Source organism: Mesoplodon densirostris, chromosome 4 (assembly GCF_025265405.1).
Source record: "Mesoplodon densirostris isolate mMesDen1 chromosome 4, mMesDen1 primary haplotype, whole genome shotgun sequence".
NCBI lineage: Eukaryota > Metazoa > Chordata > Mammalia > Artiodactyla > Ziphiidae > Mesoplodon > Mesoplodon densirostris.
Genome location: NC_082664.1, coordinates 45,458,698 through 45,477,426, shown reverse-complemented (window position 1 = coordinate 45,477,426; position 18,729 = coordinate 45,458,698). Strand labels below are relative to the sequence as shown.

Here is an 18,729-nt window from a genome sequence, read left to right as displayed (position 1 = left end):
GGAATATATACTATAGTCATAAAATGGGTTTTTTTCCCAGAGAAGAAAATTAGAAGATTCTGAGAAGCAAAGATTAAAAAAAAACAAAAATGACTTTGAGGCAGGAAGAAAAAGGAAAAAGATGTGTTGTTATCTTTTCGCTTTCTAATTCCTTCCACAATCACACACCTCCCTAACTACATGGGTGATTTTCCTTTTCTTTCCATTGGGAAGGTGGCTGGCACACAGTGCAGAAATTGAGATACTTAGAAGTTTATCTAATAATTAGCAATCTAATACCATATATGATGTTCCTAAGTGTAGTTAACTGTGATAGTACCAGGCCGAAAGTAATGATTCAACAGTAACCCAAAACTTATGGGAGATATGAGAGAAAAACAAGACAAAAGAGGACTAGAGTATAAGAAAAAAGGAACAAGATGAAAGAAAATGGGATACGGTAGAGAGTGAAGCAAAGGAGAGAAAATAAGAGGTAGCTTAAGCACTGTTAGCTCTACTTGCTCTTCAAAAATTACTGACAGCTAGTGACCAAGTGAATGAAGTAGCAAGAATATGAAGATTTTTTCTTCTTTCAATCAAAATCTTAAAAATTAAGAGACAATAGTAATACCATGAACTACACAATTACTTGAGGATAGTTAAAATGTTTAAAGAAAAGTGTAAAAAACATAATTTCATTATTCAAAACATTACAAGCAATACAAATCAGGATAAAAATATGTGTAATCAGTCAATTTTAAAATATCTATTTTTCTCTAGATTCTAAATGGCTGCCTTGAGCTGCATCAAATAAACAGACCAACTCACGTTGGTAAAATATCGGCATTTTATTTATAACAAAACCTAAATATACTCTACAATCCAACAGGTATAATCCAAGGTAACCCAAGGTATAAGACTTGAATTATATAAATTTTATATATATATATATATAAAAATTTTTATATGTATAAATATGTACTTTTATAATACATTAGAAATAATGTATGCTTATATTTAGGAAACATAAAATAAAAGCATTCCATAAGCTATCCTGAAAAACAGTTCAGTGTTCAAGCTGTGTGTGTGTGTGTGTGTGTATACACTATTATATATAAAAATCACATGAATATATAAAAGGTAGATATTGCCAGTATTTTACAAGTGTTTAAGTATGATAATGTTCTTGATGTTAATCTTATGAGTTCTACTTTATATTACAAATATAATTCCTGAAACTCATTATTTAAAATACTGCCTTTTCTTTAGAGGAGTTATCTCTACATATGTAACCATTCCTTTCAAAGATCTCTAAAACTTATAAATTCTATACCCCTATATAGTTCCTACTCACAAAAAAATGTGTCGCTTAATTCAAAGTGAACTTCAGTACTACTTAGTTTTTTAAATTCCACTATCTGAGATATCCCATGGAGTACACTCAGAAAAATTCTGGAAGACTGTATTCAACATATTAGTGGACAATGTCACTATGTGCATATACCATCCATAAGAATGTCTATTTTTTCATGCATTTTGATTTTTCCCCCGAGGGGAAGAAAGTGAGCTAAATAACCTCTTTCAAGATTGTAGAGCAGCCAACACCATGCAACCTTAGACCAGGATTAAGTGACTAGTGCTATAAAAAAGATTAACATGAACAATTAATTCAGATTTTTCTATTCTCTTTGATCCAAACTATGCTTTAATTCTTTGTAAAAGATCTTTATTCAAGTAACAAAAACTAGAAGCTCTGAATTCCTTGCACAGAAAAATACTTCAGCTTGTCAATGATTTAGGTCAGACCACCCCCTCACCCAATGGAATGTGACTATCAAATTCTGTTAATATTATAAGTCAATTATGAGAAAGAAATATTTATTAAAATAGTTACCTCAACATTTCTAAACCATACAAATTTTATAAACAAAAATGCCAGGCAATCCAACTAAAAATTTGAATATATATAGCTGATCAGCAATCTGTAGACAAGTGTACATTTCAGAATAATGACTTTTAATAAGTCAGCTACTCAGTGATTTGAAGTCTGACTCTGGAAAGAAATAACTGCAGTTCATAATTAGGGCATTGTTATTAATGCTATAATTTGCTTTTATCCTTCTGACAGTGCTCACCTTTTCAGAATTTGTAAAAACATCAGATTTCAATTCTCCATCTAGAAACTCATTAAAGTATTTCATCAATTTCTGAGCCTCTACTGCCCGTTGTCTGGGTGTGTTTACCCCCTCCAACTGGTCTCCAAGGTGACAGACCTTGGTTGCTACATAGCTGATGTGCTCATCTAGTTCTTGGAAATGTTGGAAGGCAACCTAGGAAAAATGTGAACAAGAATAAAATACAATCAGAGAACCCAGATAAACTACTAATACTATCATTATTACCAAGGGGAATCTGCATTAGAAGTATTTGGAAGCTATCACCTTAATTACTTAAAAACACATTTTCTATCTTATGTAAATTACTGACTTTATTATTTTCTAACAGTTACACATGCTTAAGTGAAGGAATCTAAATATATGAAATCTGAGCAGAAATCAGCTTTCTAACCCCTAACACTAAAGAACAAACAGCCCCTGGGAGGCAGCAATGCTAAACATGCTCTTCTTTTTTTCTTTCTTTTTTTTTTTTAAATAAATTTATTTATTTCATTATTTTATTTTATTTATTTATTGTTTCTGGCTGCGTTGGGTCTTTGTTGCTGCTTCGTTGCTTTTCTCTAGTTGCAGCAAGCGGGGGCTACTCTTCGTTGCAGTGTGTGGGCTTCTCATTGCAGTGGCTTCTCTTGTTGTGGAGCATGGGCTCTAGGCCCGCGGGCTTCAGTAGTTATGGCATGTGGGCTCAGTAGTTGTGGCTCGAGGGCGCTAGAGTGCAGGCTCAGTAGTTGTGGCGCACGGGCTTAGTTGCTCCGCGGCATGTGGGATCTTCCCAGACCAGGGCTCGAACCCATGTCCCCTGCATTGGCAGGCGGATTCTTAACCACTGCGCCACCAGGGAAGCCCTAAACATGCTCTTCTAACTACATTTACAAAGGGCAATCAAGTCCCACATCAGGTCCAGGCTGTGAAAGAGGCTCAGTCCAGATTAAGTTTAGGGTCTAAGAATGGCTAAGAAGCTTGGCCTACTTACCCCAGAGTCAGTCTAGAGATCTAGTTTTACTCCCAAATGGACTGAGGAAGAGTTCTGTACATGCTTTTCCCAATTACACCAGCATTCTCATTAGAGTATATACCTCATGACTTTTGTGAAGCTTCCCAGACAGTTTCCTCTAGGGAAAAACTTCATCCAGGCAATAGTTGGTCTGGTATTATTATTTTGCTTTATGATTAAATGAGAATGCAAATAAATACCTAAACATCCAAGCTAATCATGACCCCCTAAAAATACAGGTCTACTGAATTTTCATTCTTAAAAGTTTGCACTGTTAAAGAGGAAGCAAGGACCACACTGTAATGGATACCACCCCATCCTAAGGGAGTACTGTGATCCCAAACCAACACTCAGTAGGCAAGCAAGTGCACCAAGAGTGCCTGATAACAATTTATTAACATTTTATCCCATGAGATGGGAGCAGTATAAAGAAACCTCAACAATTCTGTTGCATTAGATTTTTTTTAAAAACTGAAAACTGAAAGGAAATAAAGATATTAAAGCCTGTATAAACTATTCATTATTTAACTAACTGTTTACCTGATTGCTTTTCTGGAGCTCTTGTACCTTCCTGGCAAACTCCTTAGCTTCTTTCTGACACTGTTGCTCTAGTTTCTCTACTTTCCTTTGAATCCTTTCATCCATCATCTGGAGTTCTTGAATATGATTTACAAATTCTTCTAATAATCTAACAAAGGAAAATTAGAATATGAATCAATCCATCTATAACTGATCACTAGGAAGTGACCAGTTCACTTATAATTGTAAATAAAGTATTAGTGAGCATTCCTTGAGGTAAGGATGAACATGTTAATTTTCTCTTCAGCATCCTGTTAGGGATTATCTCTGACATAAATGAAAACCTCATAGGGAATCTCCATTAACCCCCAGAATTGAAACCAATTTTATAGAAATAGTTAAAAAGGTAAATCGTACTATATAAAAATAATACTGTGCATTCCAGGGTATGGTGAATTTTTGTTCCCCCAATTTACAATACTTAAAACAACATATTCAACATGTTTTATTTTAGAGGTACAGCCAGACATTTCTAATTTATTACTAATTGGAGAAAATATTAAATTCTCATAATGCAATAAAATCCCTTCCCCCATATCACTTAAAGTCCTTCTCTAAAATAAAAGAAACATAAAAGGAAAAAAATAGATCTCAAACTTCTAATGCTTCTTCCTTTTATTGGCCAGTTGTTAACTCCCTTTACATGAATGTTGAAAGGAATTCCAACAGTCACCTCTATTCCAGATACAAATTTGTACTAGATTGAGTCTATGAAAAAAAAATTTTTACTTCACCTTTTAGGATCAAAAGCTTCAGGTCCCCCTCTAGAGCCTCCTCCTGGGGTTCTCCATACAAGACGTTCAATATACTCATCTGCCACAAAAGGCTCCTAGTTTACAAAATAAATGTTCCTTTAAAAAGTTTCACAGGCCATGATTTAATACTACTTACAAAAATGAAACAGTTTATACCATGTGAGAACTTAAAATTAAATTACTAATTAAATACATCTGTATTATTAAAATGTACAGGCTTTTTCAATTTAAAAAAATCTTCAATAAACAAATTACTTAATGAAAATTAGTATATTAAAATATTAAAGAGTATTATGAGCAGGAACATACCAAAGGAAAAATGAGTAAGGGACACAAACAATTTATAGAAGAAATACAAATGGCCAAGAAACATGAAACATATACAGCTTTACTAGTAATCAAATAAGGTCAAGTTATCACTTTTTTTTTCTACTTTTTGCCTCACAAACTGACAAAGTTTTTCTTTTTCCTTAATTATAATATGCCTACAGGAGAGGGTAAGCTGAAACTCACTCTCATTATTGTTAGAAATGTTAAAAGGTACAGTATTTTTGGAGGACAGTAGGTAACATTTTGGTAACATCAAAGTATTACAAATGCTCATACCCTTTAACCCAGTAATTCTACTTTTAAAATTCTAAGGGAAAAAGCAGATATGAACACAAAATTTTTGTATTATATATAACAATGAAAAATTATTACACAAATATTCAACAAAATCATTATTGAAAAATTATAGTAAACTTACAGGATAAAACAATTATGTTCCTATTAAAATCATGTTGTAAAAAAATTTTATGAAATGAGAAAAAAATGCTCATGTATAATATCTGATATTAAAAAAGCAGGATAGGACTTCCCTGGTGGCGCCGTGGTTAAGAATCCGCCTGCCAATGCAGGGGACACAGGTTTGAGCCCTGGTCAGGGAACATCCCACATGCCGCAGAACAACTAAGCCCATGCGCCACAACTACTGAGCCTGTGCTCTAGAGCCCGCGAGCCACAACTACTGAAGCCTGCAAGCCTAGAGCCCATGCTCCGCAACGAGAAGCCACCGCAATGAGAAGCCCGCACACCGCAACGAAGAGTAGCCCCCGCTTGCTGCAACTAGAGAAAACCCGCACGTAGCAATGAAGACCCAACGCAGCCATAAATAAATAGATAGATAGACAAATATGGAAATTTAAAAAAGATACATGTACCCCAATGTTCACAGCAGCATTATTTATAATTGCCAAGATATCGAAGCAACCTAAGTGTCCATCAACCGATGAATGGATAAAGAAGGTGTAGTATATAAATATGATGGAACACTACTCAGCCATAAAAAAGAATGAAATTTTGCCACTTGCAGCAACATGGATGGACTTGGAGGGCATTATGCTAAGTGAAATAAGTCAGACAGGGAAAGACAAATACTGTATGAAATCACTTATATGTGGAATATAAAAAATACAAGCTAATGACTATTACAAAAAAGAAGCAGACTCAGAGATATAGAGAACAAACTAGTGGTTACCAGTGGGATGGAAGGGGGGCAATATAAGGGTGGGGGAATGGGAGGCAGAAACTACTGGGTGTAAGATAGGCTACAAGGATGTATTGCACAATGCAGGAAATATATACAATAATTTGTAATAACTGTAAAAAAAATTAAATATTCAGATTTATCCAGGTGCTGACATGTTTGAAGATTAAATCCTAAGGATGAGTTAGATATCCTGCAAAGTAAAAGTTTTGGCTCTCTAATATACAATTAATTCATTTAGCGAACATATCATTTATATAATCATACCTGTAGTCTACCTCACTTCTCTTGAGACAAAGAGTTGACATGTCTAACAATTGTTAATTTACATATATAAATTGAGAAACAATGACTCAAAGAAATTTATGTTTAGAGCTACTTAGAACTTTAGAAAGTCTGATAAGCACATGAAATACTTCAGAATTATGATAAGGTGGTGATGACAGCTGATTTTTTTAAGTGTTTACTATGTGCCAGATATGTGCCTAGCATTTTGCAAACTTAATCTCATTTAATACATACTTAACAAGTCCATGAGGTAGGTTCTATTAATGTTGATTCATTTTATACCTGAGAAATTATGTGATACAAAAAGGCTATTTAATCCAAGATCACATATGCTTATCTGATTTCAAAAGTTCAAGCCTTCACTTCTGGTAAAATAAAGAGTTTCTTCTTTAAAAGAGGTTAAATTTGTTTAGGAAGTAGCAGCTCTTCAAAAGTCCACTGTACTAAGGGTAAGCTGGGACAAAGTGAGAGAGTGGCATCGACGTATATACACTACCAAATGTAAAATAGATAGCTAGGTGGAAGCAGCTGCATAGCACAGGGATATTAGCTCGGTGCTTTGTGACCACCTAGAGGGGTGGGATACGGAGGGTGGGAGAGAGGGAGACGCAAGAGGGAAGAGATATGGGGATATATGTATATGTATAGCTGATTTACTTTGTTATAAAGCAGAAACTAATACACCATTGTAAAGCAATTATACTCCAATAAATATGTTAAAAAAGTCCACATTACTTTCATTAAATTATATAGTAATCGTGCTCCTTTTCCCTGTCATTTTTTACGCATAGATACTTGTGTAAACACAGTACTTAATAATCTTAGTTCTCATGTGTGGTTTTTTGTTGTTGTTTTTTTTGGGGGGGCCACACCATGCGGCACGCAGGATCTTAAGTTTCCCGACCAGGGATCGAACCCATGCCCCCTGCGGTGAAGCACAGAGTCTTAACCACTGGACCGCCAGGGAAGTCCCAGTTCTCATGTGTTATTAATTTCATTTATTAGTTATTGAGAGTAGTTTCAGTTTTCAATTCAACGTTACACTGTTCATTAATCTCAACAAACCAGTTTTATTAAATTATATGTCAAAAAACTTACAAATCAACAAGTATTATTGACAGTGAAAAAAAGCAAGCATTTTTTCATATGAAATATTTTCAAATTTCTCAAAATACAGTATTCCTTCATTCAACAAATATTAATTGAGAGCCTACTACAGGCTACTCACTATTCTAAATATTCTGGAGGGCAGGAGAAAAATCTCTGCTCCACTGGATTTCAGGGAGGAGAGTAACAGACAAATGAGCAGATATATGAAAATGTAATAAGAATTATGAAGAAAGCTAAACAGGATATAGACGGATGGATAAGAGTGGAATTATTTTTGGTAGAAGTGATCAGGCAATGCCTCTCTAAGAAAGTAAATTTTGGGCTTCCCTGGTGGCACAGTGGTTAAGAATCCACCTGCTAGTGCAAGGGACGTGGATGGGTTCGAGCCTTGGTCCGGGAAGATCCCACATGCCGCGGAGCAACTAAGCCTGTGTGCCACAACTACTGAGCCTGCATCTAGAGCCCGCGAGCCACAACTACTGAAGCCTGTGTGCCACAACTACTGAAGCGCACATGCCTAGAGACCATGCTCCACAAGAGAAGCCACTGCAATGAGAAGCACACGCACCACAACAAAGAGTAGCCCCCGCTCACCGCAACTAGAGAAAGCTCCCATGTAGCAACGAAGACCCAAAGCAGCCACAAATAAATAAATATTAAAAGAAAAAAAAAGTAAATTCTGAACAAAGAACTAAATGCAGCTAAGGAATAAGTCATCTGAGGAAGGAATGCTCCAAGTACACGGAACAAACTTAGTATGCAAGTAATGACAAGAGGCCAGTGTGACTAGAACACAGTGAGTGAAGTGGAGAATAGTTGTAGGTGAGATCGAGAGGTGGTGAGAATCCACAGCTTGTACTAAGGTCCTGAAGGATGTACTATAACATATTCCCCATTATCAACTGAAGAAAAGGCCAGGTTCCCAGGAAGAAGGACTCTGCAATATGCTGGCAAATATATGCAGTAATGATTCTACTATTCCTTCCCCCAAAAGCAGTTACAACAATTTACTTGAGTAACTATATACTAGGGAAAGGGGAATACTCAAACTTTTTGAGGTCTGTTGTATACAGGGTCCTAGCTGACATTCTTGATTGACTCAAAGCACCATGGACTCAAGAGACATATGGGAGAAGGACATACGGGAGCCAAGTAATAAACACATTCCTAGCCAAAGTCAAGCTCACCATCAGTCCAATGGGCCATTAGCCCAACTAGTGGCCATTTCCCCAGTTTGCAAACCTTTAATAGGAACAGACACACTTGATGGCCAATGCAACTTCCACATTGAGTCCTTGATTTACAGAGTAGGAACTATTATAGTGGGGAAGTCCAAGTAAAAGTCTCTGAAATTGCCCCTCCCTACTCAATGTAGTAACCAAGTGGAATGGCAAAAATTAGTCCCACTCTTAAAGCTCTAAAGCAAGGATCAGCAAATTTTTTCATAAAGGACTAGATAGTATTTTAGGCTTGAGAGCCACAGAGTCTTTGTTACAACCATTCAACTCTGCCTATGTAATACAAATGCAACCATAGGCAACACATAAACAAATGGTCTAGCTATGTATCAATAAAACTTTAAAAACAGGCAGGTATCCCATGGGCTGTAAATTTGCCAACCCCCATCTAAAGGATGCAGGGGTAATGTTACCTATCATTTTCTCATTTAATTCATCAGTCTGGGTTTTGCAGAAACCAGACAAATCCTGGAGGATGACTACCTCAATAATCAACCAAAAAGTAGCCCCAGTTACATCTGCCGTGCCACATGCAGTACCTCCCAGCCTCATGCTATATGGCTAATGATTTAGCTGATACGTTCTTTTCTATCCCTACCAGCAAAGAGGATCAGACAGTTCATGGTCACATAGAACTGACAACAGTCTACATTTACTGTTTTGCTTCAAGGCTGTATGAACTCTTACCCTCTATTAAAACATGATCTGTACTGTATGGACAGTCTGCAGAACATCTTACTGATTCCTCATATGAACTGACATCATGCTAATTGGGCCAAATGAGCAAGAACTGGCTAGCACACTGGAGAAGCTTGGTAAGACACACGTGATCTGGAGACTGAGATGTATACTCTATAAAGATTCACAGGCACAGTGTATCAATAAAATTTTTAAGGTAGACAGGGGAGGCTGGGACAGCGCATCCAAAGTAAAGGACAAACTATGGCACCTTGCACCTCCACCACAAGGAAGGACACATAACACCTGGTAGGCCTTTTCAGCTTCTGGAGCCAACATATTCCACACCCACTCTGGCACATATATCAGGTAACACAAAAACAGAAAAGGGATCTGTGGAAGAGGGGGCCATACAACCTAGCAGACCCAATAGTATTAAAGAAATCAGCATTTACTAAAGTATTAAAGTAATCAGTGCCAAGAAACAATGTCATGTGGAGTTATAGCAAGCTCCAGTGGGATAATCACAACACAGATCCCTGGATTGTGAAGGAAGATCATGCCATTTGCAGCAGAATTACACATCTTTTGAGGAACAACTCCTGGTACGCTTCTGGACCCTGGCAGAGAAGGTACACCTGACCACAGGACACGAAGTGACCATGCATCCAGAATTATAACATGAGGTGTGTTCTAACAGACTCCCCAAGTGGACCTAGGAACTATCCATCATAAGATGGAAGTAGTAAACCCAGGATCAAACATGAACAGAACCACAAAGCAAACTGCATAAGCAGGTAGCCCAAACTCCCATGTCTTCCACTACTATTGCACTAGCATCCTTCCCTCAGTTCACATGTATGGCCTTATGGGAACCTCTTACAACCAGATGATAGAGAAGAAAATAGCATAAGCTTGGTTTATGAAGAGTTGGCTAAGCATGTGGGTGCCAAATGAAAATGGACAGCAGCTCCAATTACAACCTCCCTCAACAGTGGCCTTGAAACTCAGTGGCAAGAAAAAAAAAAATCCTCCCAAAAGGCAAAGCTTTGGGAAATACACCTGGTCATCCTCTTGGGTGGACAGAAAACTGACCTGCACTTAGAATATATATGGACTCACAGACAATGACAAAGGGCCTGGCTATCAGAGGAAAAAGACTGGAAGAAAGAGAATGGGAAAGTCTGGGGTACAGGCATGTGAATGGATACATGAGACTGGGCATGAAGTATGAAGATCTTAGTACCACATGTTAACGTTCACAAGAAGACACCAACCAAGTAGACAAGATGACTCTGCCAGCTGACACCAGCCAGCCTCTGCCCAGCATTAGCACATTGCACACATGAACAGAGAGAACACAGTTCAGAGATATGGCCCCAACAGCATGAGGTCCTACTTAGCAAGGCTGATCCATCTAGTGTCAAAGCCAAAGATCTAGCTTAAGAGTGACAGAGACCAACTCTGAGCTCCTAAAACAACCCCATCCTTCAAGTAGGCTAATCAGCCATGTGGTAGCAAGTTGACTACACTGGGCTCTTTCCATGCTGGAAGAGTAATTCATTCTAACAGGAATAGAAACATTCCAAATTGAGTTTGCCTTTCCTCAGAGGAAACGTTTGTTCTCCTGGCACAGGATCTCATATATCAGACCATGGGACCCATTTAACAGCAAAGGGGGTGACCATAGAATCAACTGGTCATATCATAAACCATACCACCCAGAAGCTGCCAGTCTGATAGAGCACTGAAAGAGCCTGCTGAAGGTATAACTGAACTACCAGTTCAGAGACAATGCTCTATAAAGATGGAGCACTATCTGCCAAAATGCAGTATACATTCTGAATTTAAAACCTTTATACGACGCTGTGTCCCCAACAGGAAAAACACATGAGCCTGGGAACAAGGAATAAAATCGGAAGTGGCCCTGCTCATCATGACTCCCAATTTGTTCTTGCTATTCCTGCAATTCTAAGGTCTACAGGGTTAGAGGTCTTAATCTCCAAAGGGGGAATACTTTTGTATGGGAACATAATTAAGAGTCCCAATAAACTATAACTGCAAGTGCTGCCTGGGCATTTGGCTGCTTTTATCCAGGGAATAAAAAACAAGAAGAGGAGTGACCATCTTTGGCAGGGCAACTGACATCATCAGAGGGAGGCAGGGTGGCTACTATACAGAGGGGGCAGGGAACAATATGTTTGACACACAGATCTCCTTGTAAGGATCTTGTGATACTCCCTTGACCAATTCTGAAAGTACACGGACATGTGCGCAGCCCCGGCCTAAGAAGAGTATGGTAACCAGTTAAGCCACCAAAAGCAGCAGAAGTGCTAGCTGAAGGTGAGGGGGAGTTAGGTCGGAGAGTAAAAAATGGAAAGTGATATTGGTTGCAACCTGAGACCACATGCAACAGTAGGGGCCATAGTTTATCCCACTAACCACCTTCTAATTTTCCTCCAGGATAAGAACCCCAACTGGAGTCTAGAGGAGCTACCCCCAAATGTATGTGAAGACATGGAGTCTAGTGGCACAGGGGTGGTCTGCGGTGGACAGGTGTCATCCAGATCTCCCTTCAAGAAGGGTCTTGCTCTAGCTGCTAGCAGTGCTGTCAGCACAGAACCTTCACCTGGCAGTATTTTCAGGGATCCACTCAGCTGCAGAGAGCCACTTCACTCAATGTCATACTTTTCTCAATGTGGTCTATATCCAATGCCTAAATAAGATGGGGATATAAAGGCCTGACCACTTTGGTAAAAAGCAGGACAACTCTGATAGGTAATTTTAGTTCCAGATCTTCCCACAGGGATCATCACCATTGTCACTGGGCCAGCATTGTACTGATACTTCTTCTAAGGCCCAATCTTGCTTCTTTACCCTGTCCTTTCACATGTATTTATCCCAAGTGTACTTTCTAATAAATATTCTGCACACTAAACTCTCTCTCAAAGTCTGCTTCTCTGAGAAAACCTGCAAAACTGTACTAGTCAAGAGATGCTAATGACTCAGATGAAAGTGGCAGTAGAGGGGGTACTGTGATGTGGCCCGGTTCATGACATTTTAAAGACTGTACTCATACAAAGTGCTGATGAATTGGATGTGGGGAGAAACTTTAAAAAGGAATCATGATTACTCATAGAGGTCTGCAGCCTGAACAACTGTCTGAATGGTAAGTGGTGCTATTTAGTGAGACTGGGGAAAGAGATGGAAAAGGGAGTAGGGATGTAAGAGTTCTATTCTGCATATGATATGCTGAAGATGCCAATTAGATATACAAGTGAATATGCAGAGCACAGAGTCAGAAAAATAAGTTTGTATTACTGGGAAGAAACTGGCGTTAGATATAATCTTAGAGTTATTTAAAACCTCAGAACAGGATGAGATCATCTAGGAAGAAGAAGGGCATGCCAACATGTGGAGATAGAAGGAGGAAAGGGATCCAACAAAAGACAAAGTAAGGGAGACCACTAAAGGAGGAGGAAAACTTAGGAGACAATAACATCCTGGAAACAAAGTTCAGGTGTCATCTTTAGAAGCAATCAAATTATCAACAAGAGTTTAAGATAAATCAACTACTGATTCCAATGGAATGGAAGTTCCAAAAAAGCAAAAAACAAAACAAAACCTTTGCTGCTTACAAAGCCAAATAAATCCCAATAATTTACTTTCTAATACTTAGCATTGCTGCAAAGGCATTTACATTGAGAAAAAGATAGTCAAATTAACAAATTCTCCAAGACCTCCAAATGACCAAGTCCTCCTAAGAGGATTCTCAAAGACACCTGTAAACAATTACCCCAAAAATCTTTTAGAATTTCGTGAACCTGACAAAGGTATATCTTAATCTCTATTTTTCTGTAGTAATTAAAAGCAAATGGCCAAAACAAAAACAAAAATCTAAGTGTGTACTACAAAGATACTATCATATTAAATTCAACTTTACATAATTGATTACTGTGTTGATCTATTAAACTGATTTCCTATTCTTTACAAATGCTACCAATTGTAATAAAAACCTGGAGTTTGTGGTCATTTCTATTAAAAATTAAGACCTTAAGCCCTTGGGCAGGAACATAAATCCCTAATTTAACATTGTTTCCTTGAGAAAATCCAACCAAACATTTATATTTTCTTATAGTAGCTTTCCCAAAAATAGATCCAATAAAATATGTTACAGCCACCCACAAACTCAGAGAATCTATAATATTTTCGCTTGCTTGGATTAAAAAATAAGGCTCAGAGGATTTCAGAAAGAAGTATTTCTGTGTCCTATTAAACCAACTAACAGGTGGGTTCAAGTACTTCCTATATAAGGTGCTTTTCTTAAATTCATTGTGCAGACCACCGCCAAACTAATCTTTAAAACACTATTCCCCTTTTAGTCAGAAACTTCCCTATGCAATTCCTAAACTATGAAGTTTACACTCTTAAGTCTGCCCTTGAAGTTCTTATATTACACTACCTAACCAAATTTCTTTGCACCCCAAAATGAACAGGTACACTACCAGCAGCCTCCTCTAGTCTTCTTTTCAAACCCATGCTACTTCTGCTTCCTTACCTGTGACCAGGTAACTCAACCCACAAGGATACTTATGGGGAAAGGGTTCTTTCCCTAGATGATCTCCACTGATTTCTTCACTCTTAACCCCTATGAGGCTTAAAAATTCAAATGCCAACACAAAACAATATATTACTGCCATTTTGTCATTTATTGTTTTATAGTAACATTTGTATGTTTTTCTCTTCTCCACAATTAAATTGAAAGCAAAGGCAGGATTTGTCATACACTTCTCTTGCTTTCCAGCTGTGGTCAATAGAACAATGTTGAGCAAACCACAGATACACAATAAATCAAACCACTTGTTATCGGGGCCATGGCCAAATCCCCTGCACAGGACCTTGAAAATCAAGACTTGCTTCAGAGATCCAAAACCAAAAAGGCAGGACCACCACCCTCCACTACAGAAATAAAAAATAGGCATTCTACAGTGTTATAAATCCAAGATTCTACCAGAAACCAAATATGAACTTTATGCAATTCTGGCACTGGAACTAAATGAATTTTATCACATTTGGCTCTCCTTTTAACCACATTTGATTTGATTATCATGAGACTATGTGTTTCATGGTGGATTTAAATGAATTACATTTATTGAATATTGATTCTTTTGAAAAGCACTACAAACGTTCCGTTTCGTTTCAGACTAGCAAAATGGGATTCATCCTACCCATGGAAAGGTAGAAAGCAAGCACACACAAGACAACTAAGGGACTAAGTGATAAGCGTACTAGGAGCATCTTCTGTTCCAGTGGTCGTCAACCCTGGCTCCTCACACAGACCTCCTAAAACTCTTGTAATTTCCTGAGTGACAAAGGTGATAGGAGTGGTTTACACAGAACTTCTAAATCCCCTGGAATCTCCTGGGTAATAGGAGCATCTTTTGTCCTACTGAAGCAACTCTTGGTGGGCTCCTGTATGGGGACTGGTCACCAGAAAGATAAGCATGATTAGAAGCCTGGAACTTTCAGCCTCACCCCTTATACTCTGGGAAGGGGAGAAGGGCCAGAGATTGAGTTAATGATTATCCCTACATGATGAGACCTCCATAAAAATCCCTAAAGTGTGGGGTTCAGAGAGCTTCCAGGTTGCTGAACACATCAAGGTGCTGGAAGGGTGGCAGCACCCAAGAGAATGGAAGTGCTGCACTCCTTCCCCATATCTTGTCTTATGTACCTCTTCCATCTGGCTGTTCCTGAGTTTTATCTTTTTATAATAAACCAGTAATCTAGTTAGTAAACTGTTTTCCTGAGTTCTGTGAGCCGTTCTAGCAAATTACTGAATCTCTAAGAGGGGGTCATGAGACCCTCCAATTTATAGCTGTCAGTCAGAAACACACGTGACAACCTGGACTGCAATTGGTATCTGAAGTGGGGGCATTTTTGTGGGACTGAGCCCTTAACTTGTGGGATCTGATGCTAACTCCAGGTAGACAGTATCAGAAATAGAGTGAATTGTAGGACACCCAGTCAGTGTCGATTGGAAAACTGAACTGAATTGTTGTGGAAGAAAATCCCCACACATCTGGTGTCAGAAGTGAAGTAATATTCAGAGTAGTGGTAGAATGTTGAGAGAAGAAAGAGTTCTTTTTTTTTTTTTTTGACTCCCCCAGCTAGATTTTTAACTCAAACCATCTTTTAACTCCAGTACCTGGAAGGATTTCTGGCCTAGGGTAGGTAAGGTAAGGTAAGCTAAATGTTTACTGAATGAATACATTTTCTCATATACATGATACTGTAATTGGTGGTGAGGTTCCACAAACCCTTGTTTAATAGCTAATATGTCTAAAACAAGTAGCATTTCAGCACCCTGAAGGTAAAGGAGTGGTCCTTACTTGTATATCTCATGTTCATTAAACATATTTAACTAGTTAATTGAACAAGAGAATAAGTCTTTTTCAAGAAGTCTGTTTAAATAGCTTTTGTTACTTAGTTTGTAAATCTAAGAGACATAAATATGTTTTTACACAAACATGTTCTTAGCTATTCAAATTCTAATCTGGAAGTCAAATAGCCTTTGTCACCACAGTCAAATTACATGACCTCAAACACTATTATCAAGGCATTTACGTTTACAAGAAAGAAAAAAACAACCAAATTCCTAATCCTGGCATTTAGAACCTCTACAATTAAACCCCAATTACCTTACACAGCACTCCTTTTCTTCATGCATGCTATATTTCAGCTAAAATGAACTCTTCCCTTGTCTCTGGGGTCTACAGTTACCTCCCTTTATATCTTGACTTTTATAGTCTTGTCTGCTTTATACATATATATATAGTTATACATCTATCTTCTCTCCCCTTATTTAACAGTAAGGGTGAGTCCTATATATAATTCAACATTTTCCAAAGTATGTTCCATAAAATTCACAAAATTAACAGTAGAAAGTAAAACAGTCTCATGGTCAAAAAAGTCTGAGAAATGAACTTCTTAGAATATTTAACATACTAAGGTATATTGTAAATCTCTAATGAAACAAAGCATGCCCATACCCAAAACTTCCTTGGGCTCTGAACCATTTGGGTTTTTTGCAGCACATCTCATAGGATTAATATGTATACAGCACACCCTCTGAGACATGCAGCCTCATTAACATAGTAGGTACTCAACAAATATTTGTTGAATGAATGGGTAACGGACCCTACTTAACAAAGAACTTTCCCATAAAGGTAGCTTGCCCAAGCAGAAGAATAGCCATTGTCTCCAGAAGAATGACAGGAGAGAAAAATAGCAAGTGAGAAGGGAGTACAATGTTCTCAGTAGTGCAGTGAAAAGAGAGGAATACTTATGATAACTGAGAAAAAATTTACTATCCCCGCCACTTTTTATATATAGAGGACATAATCCAAACCACATAGGAATTCCTGTTTAGAATGTCCAACCTGAGGTGATCACTTAGAAACACTGCAGACAGAACTTTTAAACCATTTCTGTCAACTGAGGAAATATCCTGGAGTTTGATTTTGTTGTATGAAGGTGTTTATGTTAAAAAAGAAGTCTCACAGGACCAATAAAATTTTAAAAGAAATAGGATTAACATTTATGAAATTTCATGGATTCAAAACATAATTTTGTATTGATTTAACTTGTTTTTCAATGTGAAAAAATTAAAACACAATTCAGTTTATTGGTGCATTAAAGCCAGGATGCAAAAACTAAATATCCTTGACTACATCCTGACATCTGTTTTCCACAGTTCTCCAGCTGTGACTAAGAAAGGGAAGCAAGAGAAAAAGCACTCCCTGACTTGTCCTACAACCTAGGTCCTAAGGCAAAAGCAACAGGAAATGGCAGTGACAAATGAAGTTTGGTTTTTGTTTTCTTTTTTTCCTTCTCCCTCTAAAGCAAAGAGACCAACTTTTCACTTAGGGATGAAAACTTATTCAAGAGTAGAATCCACTGTAGGGATGAAAAGATAAATACACTTCTTAATCATGACTATTAACCTTTAATTGTAACTATTAAGGTAACATGCTTTAAAATTTTATTTATTTATTTATTTATTTATTTATGTATTTTTGGCTGCCTTGGGTCTTCGTTGCTGCGCGCGGGCTTTCTCTAACTGCGGCGAGCGGGGGCTACTCTTCGTTGCAGTGCAAGGGCTTCTCACTGCGGTGGCTTCTCTTGTTGCGGAGCACAGGCTCTAGGCACACAGGCTTCAGTAGCTGCGGTGCGCAGGCTCAGTAGTTGTGGCTCGCGGGCTCTAGAGCGCAGGCTCAGTAGCTGTGGTGCACGGGCTTAGTTGCTCCACAGCATGTGGGATCTTCCCGGACCAGGGCTTGAACCGGTGTCCCTTGCACTGGCAGGCAGATTCTCAACCACTGCACCACCAGGGAAGTCCCTAAGGTAATATGCTTTTAATTTTGATGAAACAACAAACTACATATGGTCAGGAAAGAGAAAGTCACATGAGTTAAGATCCATAAGCATGTTCAAGGTCGTTCTATGAACATTGTGGACAAAGGACTAGTCTGTCTCTATCATCACTGGTAAGTGAATATTACCTGCTATCATAACTGGAGTCACTGAGTTAACTTAAACCCTAATTTAGTTTAACTGCTTTACTAAATGGCAAGACCCTAGAAAGCTAAATATACTACAGATATTTCTCTACCTCCTCTCCTTCCCCCATGGTGGGGGCGGGGGGAACAGAAATCAAATATATTTTCAAGAAAGTATATGTGGACTCATGGGATCAAACATTCAAAGGAAAAAAGACAACTGGGAACGTCAAGCAGGATCCATAAACCCAAAGGTTAATGCCTTCTGAACTGTATGACAAAATAACAGTTTTCTATTAATAGCTGGCTGGTCCCATATTTCATTATATTAAAGGCTTCAAGTTCATAAATTGTTTTCTACCTTTACAAAAATGTGAAAATAAAACAAGGAACTACAGAACTACTTAGTATCTTGCTCAGGAACACACAGTAAAAGCTTGTAGCAAAAAGAATGTCTCCCTGCTCCTGTGTCAATCAATAAACATATGGCACAATTTTGGAGTTAGAGAAATTAATGTAATAATATATCCCTACACTTAAATCTGAGGAAATGTAATTAATATTTCCCAATTCTTTCTTACACTTATATTCCTTCACTCATAAATTACTATTTTATTACAACTTATAAAAATGGCATATACTATTCCTCAATAAATGCATGATCTATCCAAAAGCTGACAGAAACCCAAAACATAGTTAGCTAACAAATGAAAAGTTCCCAGTTGTTGTAGAAACTGTGGCATTCAGATTTTAAGCCAAAAAAAACAAACAAAAAAACAAAACCTGCTGAATCTCACGCAGAAAAAAGGATCCAATTTTCACTTATGGAGAAATTATCTATTGTC

The 18,729-nt window shown here is 37.8% G+C and overlaps 1 protein-coding gene across 1 annotated transcript in view; it reads right to left on the bottom strand.

The window, feature by feature from the left end:
• Positions 1-18,729, bottom strand: part of EXOC5 (exocyst complex component 5) — a 54,880-nt gene that overhangs the window by 34,763 nt on the left and 1,388 nt on the right. The window contains exons 2-4 of the mRNA XM_060096160.1: positions 4,461-4,555; positions 3,688-3,835; positions 2,115-2,309 (exon numbers count right to left, since the gene is read on the bottom strand). Coding sequence (XP_059952143.1) covers positions 2,115-2,309; positions 3,688-3,835; positions 4,461-4,555 — 438 coding nt within the window. The remainder of the gene's footprint in view (positions 1-2,114; positions 2,310-3,687; positions 3,836-4,460; positions 4,556-18,729) is intronic.